Source organism: Rhinoderma darwinii, chromosome 2 (assembly GCF_050947455.1).
Source record: "Rhinoderma darwinii isolate aRhiDar2 chromosome 2, aRhiDar2.hap1, whole genome shotgun sequence".
NCBI classification, from domain to species: domain Eukaryota; kingdom Metazoa; phylum Chordata; class Amphibia; order Anura; family Rhinodermatidae; genus Rhinoderma; species Rhinoderma darwinii.
This window is the reverse complement of record NC_134688.1, coordinates 197,310,343-197,323,232: the sequence shown is the minus strand read 5'-3', so window position 1 is coordinate 197,323,232 and position 12,890 is coordinate 197,310,343. Positions and strand designations below refer to the sequence as shown.

At 40.8% G+C, this 12,890-nt stretch overlaps 1 protein-coding gene across 3 annotated transcripts in view; it reads right to left on the bottom strand.

Moving 5' to 3' along the window:
- Positions 1–12,890, bottom strand: part of LOC142742688 (sodium/hydrogen exchanger 2-like) — a 123,107-nt gene that overhangs the window by 90,620 nt on the left and 19,597 nt on the right. The window contains exons 1-3 of one of the 3 annotated variants that reach the window (XM_075852702.1): positions 9,334–9,380; positions 6,369–6,476; positions 147–610 (exon numbers count right to left, since the gene is read on the bottom strand). In XM_075852702.1, the coding sequence (XP_075708817.1) occupies positions 147–610; positions 6,369–6,372 (468 nt within the window). In that variant the 5' untranslated portion in view covers positions 6,373–6,476; positions 9,334–9,380. Of the gene's footprint in view, positions 1–146; positions 611–6,368; positions 6,477–9,333; positions 9,381–12,207; positions 12,690–12,890 lie in introns of those variants that run through there. The other 2 variants (XM_075852701.1, XM_075852703.1) reach the window with 2 other exon arrangements.

Below are 12,890 nucleotides of genomic sequence, written 5' to 3'. Positions count from 1 at the left end.
ACAATTACAAATACTACGATTACTGTTACCAATATTACTACTATGAATAATTATAATAATAGAAATAACAAAAATAGTCATCATCATAAATAATAATAATAATAATAATAATATTTACTTATAAGAAGTGCATCTCACATACTCACCACTGTAACTGCATCATTCAGCAAGGATTCCCCAAATACTAAAACGTATAATTGTTCATTAACATGGATATTTTCAAAAACCGCTAGAACGGCCACTGGGTCCACAGCTGAAATAAGGCTGCCAAAAAGTAGGCATTGCAGCAAAGAGATGTTTAATAGCCCGAAAGCTTCAACCTGACAAATTCCAAACAAAGATATTCCAATCCCAAAGGTGTTCCACAGAGTTCCCACCACGGCATACCAGAATATTGTGCCCACATTGTCAAAGAAGGGGCGCGTGGGGAGGAAGTAACCCGCATCTAGAACAATTGGAGGTAGAAGATACAGGAAAAAGACATCGGTTTTCATTGCAGGTGGAGACTTTTCATTGACAGCAAATATGATTCCACCAAGAAGAAGTCCGACCAAGATAAGTAGGCAGCTCTCTGGTACTATGGTGGGCAACCGGTGGTAAAGATGGAAGCCTAGATAAGAAAGGAAAAGCATATAGTAAAAATCATGTACTGCTAAAACAGGACCAATATGAACAATTTATCAATCGAGAGAGCAAAGAGGTTGTCACAATGTGCAGCCATGACAATGGCCTCTGTGCTTTCTTCAATGAAGGAACATAGACATTTATAAATGAGGTATGTATTCTATTGACTATACTAGGAGACAATGTCCTCCATCTCTGAAATATGACATAAGTAAATTATAACTGCGATCACATAAGTAGTATTTCCTGCTCTGTGACATTGTACATTCATTTTTGCTCCATTGAGTTTGTTTACAGAAAAATGAATGATGTCACTTCAGGAAGAAACCAGGTTGTAATCATCTGCAACTTTTGTTCCACAGAAGTCTCACACTATAACCACATATTTATTCATCTATATGCTAATATTTTATCTCAGGGAATCACACATGCAGTTTTTTAATGCCGTTTTTGGAGCAAAGCCAGAAGTAGATCCAAAAGAAAGAGGGAGTATATTTATTTATGTTACTTATATAGCACCAACATATTCCACAGTGCTGTACAGAGGTCCTCATTTACTGTACCCATTGGGGCTCACAATCTAAGTTCTCTATCGGTATGTTTTTTGGGGTGGGGGAGGAAACCAGTCAAATACACGGGGAGAACATACAAACTCAATACAGATGTTGTCCTTGGTTGAATTTGAATCGAGGACCCCAGTACTGCAAGGCACTAGTACTAACCAACGAGCCACTGTGCAGTATAAGGGCACGTTCAGACGTGGCAGAATTTTTCCGCTGCAAATGTTGGTGCAGATTTGGGGCAATAACGCAACGAATCTGCACCGACATTTGCATATTTGACAGGTAATTCAGACGTTGCAGAAAACACAGCGAACTTGCCACAGATTTCAGTTTTTGTATTGCAAAGACTGAAATACGCAGTGAAATTCCGCTTCTTCTCCGCAACAGTCAGTGCATGCTGCGGACTGAAAATTCTGCACCGCAGCCTATGGTCCGCAGCTGAGTTTTCCGCAACGTCTGAACTAACTTGCCTGAAAATGTATACAAACAACTGTAAAAAACGGCCGCTGGAGAATTCAACTGCGGACTGTCCGCAGCGGAATTCAACAGCAATTCCGCCACGTCTGAGCCTGCCCTAAAGGAGGGACTTATACATTTCCTTCCCCAGATTTTCCCTAGTAGGAGAGGCCATATAATAAACTTCAAAATATCGATATCTGGCTCCACAACTGAATAACGGTATTTCTAGCCAGCTACAAGGAGTCTTTAGAGTTGAATAAATGTTACAAATCAGTCTGAAGTATATAGACTCTGATTTGATCAAGCTTGAATCTCTCTCCATACAGGATAGATGCAGCAGAATGACAGAACCTAAGCTCAGACTTTTAAAGCTTGGCCTTTAAAACTGAACAGAATTTATACCAGGTTCAAATTGGGCTTTTATTAGTTTAAAGTCACAAATAGTAACAATTTCTATAAAGCCTCCTTCATACACACACTTTTGGTGTGGCGTTTGTACTGGTTTAAAAAAGCAATATAATTTGTTTTTGTAAAAAGGTACATGAGTCTTTATGACATTTTTGGTGGAGTTTTGTGCTAACAGTTTGCTTAACTACCTGCGTTTTTTTTTTAGGTATAGCTTTATAAATAGCAAATGATGTGATTCAAAGATCACGTGATGCAAAGATTCTTCTTTGCAACACCCAAATTTTTCTGAAAAAAATCACCATTAAATACACCATAAAAAAAAAAAGTCTATCGAGGTCCATGGAACAAAAGTGCCACTAAATGAAGCAAAAAAAAAAAAGACCTAGAGCAGTGAGCCTCTGAATAAGCGCCTCTCACTCTGGAGGACTCTACATGACCATGGTCGCCCACTAAATTCAATGCATCCCATATAATACTACATCAATCCTGCAGGGAAATCTGTAGGTGCTGGCAGCTTCCCCCGGTTATAACAGCTATCGTCTGTGATTCCTGCAGCCAGACCCTCTTAGTGAGGGGGGTGCTATTGAACCAAAGGGTGTGTCTTTATGGGACAACCCCTTCAAAACCCCTTAATGACCAGGCTTTTTTGCGCGTTAATGATCAATAATTCTAAAAGTCGTAAAAAAAATAATATTCCGTCTACATAGCCGTATAAGAGCTTTTTTTTGCAGGACAGTTGTATTTTTCAATTGCACCACTTTTTAGTGCATTTTTGGTTGCATATAATATATTGATGAACTTTTATTAACTTTATTTTAGGAAAGAATTGAATATAAGCAGCTATTCCAGCATTTATTTTCACGTTATAAATTTACGCCGCTTACTATGCAGCATAAATAACATGTTACCTTTATTCTATCAGTCAGCACGATTATGGGGATACCAAATATGTAGGTTTTATGTGTTTTCATACGTCTGCAAATTAAAAACCCTTTTTTAAAAAAAACTACTTGTTTTTGCATCGCCGCATTCCAAGAGCCGTACCTTTTTTATTTTTACGTCGATGAAGCCATATGTGGGCTTGTTTTTTGCGGGACAAGGTGTCGTTTTCATTGGTATCATTTTGGGATACATGGAACTTGTTGATTAACTTTTATTTTATTTTTTACGAGGGGAATGGGAGAAAAAAAGGAATTTCGCCGTTGTTTTTTGCTTTTTTTTTGGACGCCGTTCACCCGGTGGTCTAATTAATGTGTTAAAGTTACTGTTTGAGTTGTTACGATCGCGGCGATACCTTATATGTGTATGTGTTATTTTATTTTACACTTCTATTAAATAAAACCACTTTTTGGGGAAAAAAGTGTTTTTAATTAAATTTTACTGTAATGTTTTTTTTCATTTTTTTTTTTCATTAACTTTATTTAACTATTGAAATTTTTATTTTTGTCCCACTATGGTACTTCACTTTGCGATCTTCTGATCGCTTATATAATGCTTTGGTGTAATTAGTATACCAAAGCATTATTGCCTGTCAGTGTAAGGGTATGTTCACACGGCCTATTTTCGGCCATTTTTTGGGCCGTAAACATCCCGAAAAACGGCTGAAAATACGGGGGCTGAACGCCTACAAACATCTGCCCATTGATTTCAATGGGAAAAACGGCGTTCTGTTACGACGGGCCGTTTTTTACACGGCCGTTTTTAAAAATGGCCGCGTAAAAAAACGCCTGCAAAAAACAAGTGCATGCCACTTCTTGAGCCGTTTTTAGAGCCGTTTTTCATTGACTCTATAGAAAAACAGCTCCAAAAACGGCCGTAAAAAACACTGCAAAAAACGCGACTTTGAATAAAAAACATCTGAAAATCAGGAGCTGTTTTCCTTTGAAAACAGCTCCATATTTTTAGACGTTTTTTAGTAAGTGTGTGAACATACCCTAAAACTGACAGGCAGTATATCAGGCCATGCCTCTGGCAATAGGCAGTTGCTGAAGGCAGACCTGGGGGCCTTTGTTAGGCCCCCAGCTGCCATGGAAACCGATGGGATGACAGAATGAGCTCCTTCCCTCTGTCAAACACATTCGATGCGCTGTCGCTATTGACAGCAGCATCTAATGAGTTAAAATGCCAGAATCGGAGATCGCTTTGATTCCGGCAGTTGGGGCAGGAGCTAGGCTGTGTGTAACAGCCGTGCTCCTGCGGCTGATCTCGTGGGTGCAGTGGCAGTACCCATCAGATCAGAGCGACGGATATATCTGTCTCTATGCAGAAACTAGCACCTGCTTGTGACGGATATATCCGTCGCTCGTCGTTCAGCTGTTAAGAAGTAATAATTGGATTTTTCTAGGCATCATTGAGGTGTGCTGGCTCTTGTAGACTCATGATACCAGCCCTACTGAACTGACTGGATGAACTAAATCAAAATCTACCTACAAGTCAACAATTAATTCAGTAATGCAACCTTTCCCTTTTGAATATGGAAACTGAATTGGCAATAATGATTATTAACCTTTGTACCCACTTAGCTCTGACCACCATGCCTGGGACACGAGTAAATGCACCGGATGTAAAACAGAACGTGCTAATGCATAACAGGGAAGAAATGTTCCCTCTTTAACCTGTCATTACAAAGGAACTAAGTCATCTGAAAACCAGTAATCTATATCATATAAGAAGGTTACTACTTATTTAATTAGGTGATCCACCAGTATAAAAACTACGGAAGACGACAGCACATTGTTTTCTTAGATACATTATCACTTTCCTAAATGCTATAACACATTTGGCAACTAAGATTGTATCAAAGTAATTATAGCAATGTCCATTAAAGAGATAGTGCAGTCACATGGACAGCTAAAGCATCTCCCAAGAGTGAGGGTCCTGGATAAGTGGTCAATGCTCCTGTATGTCTTTGGTGGGGTATTCTGTCCTTAGTAGATAGGTTCACCTATGCTTAAATATTAAGGAATTGCATGCAGAGCAAATTTCTAATATTCTTCTACTAAAATTACTGCCTTCATGAGTGAGAGAAGTCCAATAATCCATGATAAAAGCCATGGGGGATCCGTGTTAGCCACCAGCAGACACACTGCATTAAAGAGGTTATCCTCCATGATGTCTATTGTGACAAAAAAAAAAGGTTTCATGCATAGTGGGGGTCACCTTTACGGCCAGCAAGTGGCCATGGCGGTCACCTGACAAGTCACAATGGACATCACATGCATGGCGGACAACAGGCGTGGGGGGGGCACAAGAGGCTGGTGATGTGGGAGTCAGTGAAGTAAATATATTGCACGGCTTGTTATCTTTACATTTTGAGCCCACATGCAGATATTTTAAAATGACTGGAACATTTGCAGCAGCTTTCTGTGCCATACAGGAAAAAAGGATATAGCTTACATTCTGCTGACGGGTATGTAGTTCAACAGTGCACAATGTGATTTCCCCACAGCTCATAAAGTAAGTGATTCCAATAATAAAGGTATAGTCCCAAACATCAAGAAACAATTCCCTTCCAAGCTTTACCATACGGTAGGATGTCCAAATGTTTACTCTGCTTCAACTCCAGTCTTATCTGAATTTTCAGGTTGGCTGGAGTTGCCCTTAACAGTGTAGGTTCACCTTTAGCATTATCAGCATTCATCTAATATACATCTGTATCTATATCTACACTTCACAAAAAGGAATTATTTGAGCAATAGGGGAGAGCAACAGCAAGAAGATCAAATTTCCATGGATACCCTCCTAGTATGTAAACAAATACTCTTCTAGTGTGTACATGGTCTTATTACGGCTCTGAGTTGTAATTAGCATCCATAGAAGACTATGAGGCCATACTGTAACTCCATTTACTTCTGGTCTTATACCAAGGCACACAGTAATTAGATACAGAAAGTCTCCATAAGTATTTTGGTGGGAAATAAAGGTCTCAACCACCTACATAGATTGCTAGAGATAAGGACTCTAACGATGATATATATAAACTAGAGAAAAAAGGAGTCCATTACGATCAATTTTAACAAAAATAGAACATTTCTTTATTGTAAACAAAATAGAGAATCTAAAAAACAAGTCTATATCTGGATCAACGTTTACATGCACATTGTCAAAAAACATTTACAAAAAGTATATATAGCATATATAGCATGGGAAATCACATGGTTTTTATATCCGGATTAGAGATGTATTCACTCAAGTAGGTACATGTGAGAAGAGAGAGAGAGAGAGTGAAAAACTCATAGTGAGAGTTTAAGAGTAGTTAAAGTGACAGGTACGGTAGGTATATAAAACCCAACAAGACCTTGGTGGTACACTTACCCATGCTAAATGGCGTGGTTACGTGACCCAGAAGGTGAGGTAGCGCCCCGACGCGCGTTTCGCAAGTAGCTTTATCAAGGGGTCAACACAGTATGGAGGGGTTTTATTCTGTATGAATCCGACAGACAAAAATAAATAGTCCATGTTCCATTGTATCCCATTTTACTGAGATAGTCTCCCAAAAACACTAGGGTAGGATACCTCCATAACACGCATAAGCCCTGAAGGTGCGGTTTACAGCATGTGTATTCTATCAATGCAGACTAAACATGAGAAAACATGATAGCTACCTGCATGGTGTGACTGCTCCTCTGCTATTTTTGTTCACAGAATGCAGGCTGCTGTAAATTGCACATGTACTTTGTTGATGTCGCAGGCAACTGCTCTAGTCTATTACCTAAATCTCTTACCCATTTATAAAGAACGCACTTAAATAGGATCTCTCTGGTAGGGGGGCTATATATTTTTATCTTTTTTGAGGGTGTATTTTAGTGTATAAAGCAGTTTTAATGCTTGTATGGACTTACATAGCCTGTCTGATACATCTGGATTCCCTTGTCCACATGTCTTATTGATAACTTGACAGCACCTACATAAACGTGCTCATATCATTTAGTATTGGTAGGACTTACAGGCTCACGGCATCCCCTTTTAACAGATGCTGCTCTGAGATAAGTAAGCATAGCACAAGAGATCTGATAAATTAACTTTAAAGGGTTTGTCCATTTCAGCACGTTAATATTATTTTTTGTATAATTAAAAGTTATAACATTTTCCCATACACTTTCTGTATTAAATCCTCACTGTTTACCAGATCTCTTCTTGTTGTTGTTATGACGTAGGAACCCTTCACTGTTCATTTCCAGTGGATACAATTCTGTCCATGGTCATGTGATGAACACACAGAAATGGACAATGAATGTTCCCACTGAATAACAACAAGCAGAGATCTTGAAAACCGCGAGGAATTAATACAGAAAGTATATTGGAAAATTGTGTAACCTTTAATTATACAAAAAAATAACATTCATTTGTTAAAAACCAGACAAAACCCCTGAGTAATATAAATATATTATGTAATTGATTCATATGCAATTTCCTAATTACAAATGGAAGGTTCACTGAAGGAAACCTTCGCTGCTACTACAGATACGTCAATGCAATAAAGAACCCACTTGTGTGCCCCAGTATAAAAGACCTCTTCATCTGAGTTGCTCAGTTACTAGGTTCGGTTGTGTCACAATAAAAAAACAATATGACCTACTGCATGTATTTATCTACGTAATATTTGTTCAATATGTGAAGTGTAGTTTTCTTCAAAGTGTACTGAAGAATATGCAATGTCATCTATATATACTGTATAGTAACAGAAGATCCACTCATTACCATCAAATTCTTCCTGTTCTCCTGCATTGTAAATACCACAATTCTTTGTCCTCTGACAGCACCAGCCTTAGTTGTGGCCAACCACATATAAATAGATTCATGGGATACAAAGAATTGTGCTATTTATTCATGATCCAAACGTCTCTTCTGAAGAACAGTTGTCTAATTGTGTTTAGTTTAATTGCCAAAATATTGCAATTAGGGATTTCTTTTTTTATTCAATATTGTTGCAGCTCAGCTTCTAAAAAAGATTCATATCAATTATTCATTTCTAATAATCTGTCAACAGAACTAAACTAAATGGCATGGTATTGTCCCGAGATTTTACTTTCCTAAAAGACATATCATAGGTGCATATCTTATAGACAAGGATAAGGATATTATGGAGAAATTATTTCAAATGTGATTATTTAGTGAATTAAAAAGATGTTCTGAGACGTGGTCATAGACATATAAGGGCTAATGTATCAACCTTTGTACGTAGAAAAGACTCTGTAGGGCCCATTTGCGCCACCCTCGCCACTAGGTGGAAAGGGGGTGTGGCTTTTTGAAACAACAGCCCAAGAAATTTGTTATAATTTATGCCAGAAAACTGGCATAAATTTTTGTGGAAATCTACGCCAGCTCCTAGTTGGCGTAAATTTCACTCGAGGAAGGTAGAGGCCCATGCTGGACTTCGTACCCTGTCCCTCTTGATCAAACTACTCCCCCGCCTTTCCCCCATTGGATAGTTAAAAAAAACTTTACTCACCTAACCGCTCTTCCTCTCCCCTTCGGCTCCCTCATCACTCCAGCGCAGGATGTTATATGCGACACAGCACTGATTGAAGTGCTGCCTCGCATTTAAGGCCCTGACGCTGCCTGGCATCAGGACCTTGTATGAGCTGCGCTGTAATGATGAGGGGACCAGGGGGGGAAAAGAGGATCGGTGAGGTATGTGTGTTTTTATTTTATGGCCGATCGATAGGAATGGATGGCACATGACTGCGGTCCTTGTGCCACATTTGCGGTGCATTGCCCGGCCAAAAGATGTGACACATTTATTAAGAGGCATTCAACTTTTATGACTATTTAGACAGACGTAAGAAATGCCAGTCGTAATAAATTGCCCCTATATCGTTTGAGATAATTTGGGCTATCCAATCAGCATTTAGATGTTAGGCTGGGTTCACACACCCTATGTACGGACGTAATTCGGGCATTTTAACCTCGAATTACGTCCGAAAATACGGCTCCAATGCGCCGGCAACATCTGCTCATTCATTTGAATGGGTTTTACGAAGTACTTTGCCGACGGTGCATGTCACTTCTTGGGACGTAATTGGAGCCGTTTTCCATTGACTCCATAGAAAAACAGCTCCAATTACGTCCGTAATAGACGCTGCGAAAAACGCCTGCACATGCCATTACGTCTGAAACTCCGGAGCTGTTTTCTCCTGAAAACATCTCCGTAATTTCAGACGTATCGGACGTGTACGTGTGAACATACCCTTAGACTTATAGTCTTCCCGTCTAGTTAGTCATTATTCCTATCATTAATCATTATTGCTATAAGGCATTATGCACACAACTGAATGACACTGTTTTGTTCCTCCATACTGCACCGTATTATTGAGGTTATATGGCATCTGATGGAGAATTCAACAATTGTTTTTTTGCTGGATTCTGTATGAAATCGGAGTCATACAGTTTTATTATGATGTCATACAATTCTGAGGTTGTACGGAGCCGTAATACAGCCATGTGTATGAGCTTCATATAAATAAAAAAAAAGTTTCCAAAATTGATCCATATTAACATGCAATGGTTATGACGCTTCATACAAACACGTGTATCCCATGTCCATCAGAAAATTGTTTCTATTATAGGAAAATGGTTATGTTTTCCTTATCGCAGTAATGGAAAGACATGATGATGATTTTACTTTAAGGGTATGTTCACACGCTGAGAGGCAGTTACGTGTGAAAAGACAGACTGTTAACAGCTGCCTCGTTTCACACGTAAAAGCTCCTCCTCGTAATTTACGAGGCGTCTGAGACGCTCGTAAACCTTGAGCCGTGCTTCATTGATTTCAATGAAGAACGGCTCAAATTACGTGGCAAAGAAGTGCCCTGCACTTCTTTGCCGAGGCAGTAAGGGTATGTTCACACGGCCTATTTACGGACGTAAATCGGGCGTTTTTGCCCCGAATTACGCCTGAAAATAGCGCCTCAATAGCGCTGACAAACATCTGCCCATTGAAAGCAATGGGCAGACGTTTGTCTGTTCACACGAGGCGTATATTTACGCGCCGCTGTCAAATGACGGCGCGTAACTAGACGCCCGCGTCAAAGAAGTGACCTGTCACTTCTTTGGCCGTAATTGGAGCCGCTATTCATTGACTCCAATGAATAGCAGCGCTAATTACGGCCGTAATTGACGCGGCGTTCAAGCGCCTGCACATGCCGGTACGGCTGAAATTACGGGGATGTTTTCAGGCTGAAACATCCCCGTAATTTCAGCCGTTACGGACCCCCGCCGTGTGAACATACCCTAAATTTACGGGTCGTCGTTTGACAGCTGTCAAACGACGACTCGTAAATAACAGGTCGTCTGCACAGTACGTCGGCAAACCCATTCAAATGAATGGGCAGATGTTTGCCGACGTATTGTAGCCATATTTTCAGACGTAAAACGAGGCATAATACGCCTCGTATACGTCTGAAATTTGGCCGTGTGAACATACCCTAAGGGTATGTTCACACGGCCAAATTTCAGACGTATACGAGGCGTATTATGCCTCGTTTTACGTCTGAAAATATGGCTACAATACGTCGGCAAACATCTGCCCATTCATTTGAATGGGTTTGCCGACGTACTGTGCAGACGACCTGTTATTTACGAGTCGTCGTTTGACAGCTGTCAAACGACGACCCGTAAATTTACTGCCTCGGCAAAGAAGTGCAGGGCACTTCTTTGCCACGTAATTTGAGCCGTTCTTCATTGAAATCAATGAAGCACGGCTCAAGGTTTACGAGCGTCTCAGACGCCTCGTAAATTACGAGGAGGAGCTTTTACGTGTGAAACGAGGCAGCTGTTAACAGTCTGTCTTTTCACACGTAACTGCCTCTCAGCGTGTGAACATACCCTTAAGGGTATGTTCACACGGCGGGGGTCCGTAACGGCTGAAATTACGGGGATGTTTCAGCCTGAAAACATCCCCGTAATTTCAGCCGTACCGGCATGTGCAGGCGCTTGAACGCCGCGTCAATTACGGCCGTAATTAGCGCTGCTATTCATTGGAGTCAATGAATAGCGGCTCCAATTACGGCCAAAGAAGTGACAGGTCACTTCTTTGACGCGGGCGTCTAGTTACGCGCCGTCATTTGACAGCGGCGCGTAAATATACGCCTCGTGTGAACAGACAAACGTCTGCCCATTGCTTTCAATGGGCAGATGTTTGTCAGCGCTATTGAGGCGCTATTTTCGGGCGTAATTCGGGGCAAAAACGCCCGATTTACGTCCGTAAATAGGCCGTGTGAACATACCCTAAAGTTTTCCAAGCGTAATGAGTTAACAAACCACATTAAAAATAATGGTGTGGATTTAATCCCATGATAGGTGTCATTATCAGTTCTATTATGTGATATACACTGTGCTCAGTCATTGCAGCTTCAATTGAATTAGCACAGGGTGTGCCATAGAGACAGAGGTAGAGAGTTGTGTGGAGGTTGCAGCTCACAGGCAATGAGACCATTTAATTAAAGGGAAGCTCCACTTTGGTGCCCGTTTTGTGCCTTTTGTTAGAGAACTGCACAACTTGCCATGCCCATATATAACATACCAACAAAATGAATCTCTTTAAAGTGCCTATAATCTGATAATAACTTGCAGGACTGCGGGGAATTCAAGAACTCACATTTGCCCTGCAAATCAGTCAGCAGAGGGCAGTCACAGGTGTGCATAGTGGGCTCATACATTGCCACAAACTGTACCAATCACATACAGAATACAGGCTACCATGAACAACTAATGCAGATTTCTCTTGCTAGGAAATTTTTATTTACATTAATATAAAATTAGGGAATTCCAAGTTATGCAATAGACTGATCATTACTTTATCTAAAGGAAATATATGTAATGCAGTGTAAACAGCATCCGTGGGCATTTTGCTAGGCATTGTGAGTACTGCTTTTTATTTCCTTTATATTTTACACATGGACAATAGCACTAAAGGGTGGATGGCATATGACACAGTGGCACCTGTCACCCTTGTAACTAGTCTAAAATTAAACATGCCATAAGGTATTATTATACAGTAATTACATAATAATATATGAACGTTATAGCCTGGCATACATGCCCACTAGCTGCTGGCTTAGGGGTACTTACTATATAAAGTGGCTTTATAAATGACAGTCACAATGTGAAGTGTAGAAGAGTTCTGTAAAGGGAAGACATCGGGTCTACTCACCGATTTTTGCCAGGGAAGCCAGCAGAATCCATAAAGTGATCTCAAATGGCACCTGTACATGGGGGTAGTCAAGTGTAAAGACTGGCAGCCGAGTCTCAGGCGGGATCATCCCATGCTGCGTGCTGGTCTCTGGGTTAGAGCCAGGAGATGAACTAGTTAACCGGGCAAATGTGATGAGACAGATGGGAAAAAAGTACCACAACGATAGGCACCTGCGCTGGTTCATGGTGTGCCACTCTATCTCTAGTAATAGCACGCAGATGTGCCCAGTGCACTGTATATGGGAGGGTCACGCAGGCATTGGCATCATCCCTGGCAGCGCGATTGGAATCAGTGCCGGCCGCGTAAGTCAAGAACTGATCGCACTGACTTCCTGCCTTGTCTCCAGGAGTCTCATAGTGAGAACAGGTGCTGAACACGGTGCCCGCCCATCAAGACTGGCACAACCCAGCAGCTCTGCCCCAACCCCGCCTGCCTGATGGAGCTCTGTCCCGCGGTTATGTGTTATACAACCTGCAGCAGCCATCAGTACAGGAGCTGGGTCTTCACTATGGGGGATATATTAGGAAGCGGGGACTACATCCAGCTACTGTTACCAGATCTGTATGAAGGAACTAGAATACTCTAGCTACAAAAGCAGCAATTTTTTCCATAGTCATAAAAGTTTTCCTGAAATGTCAAAG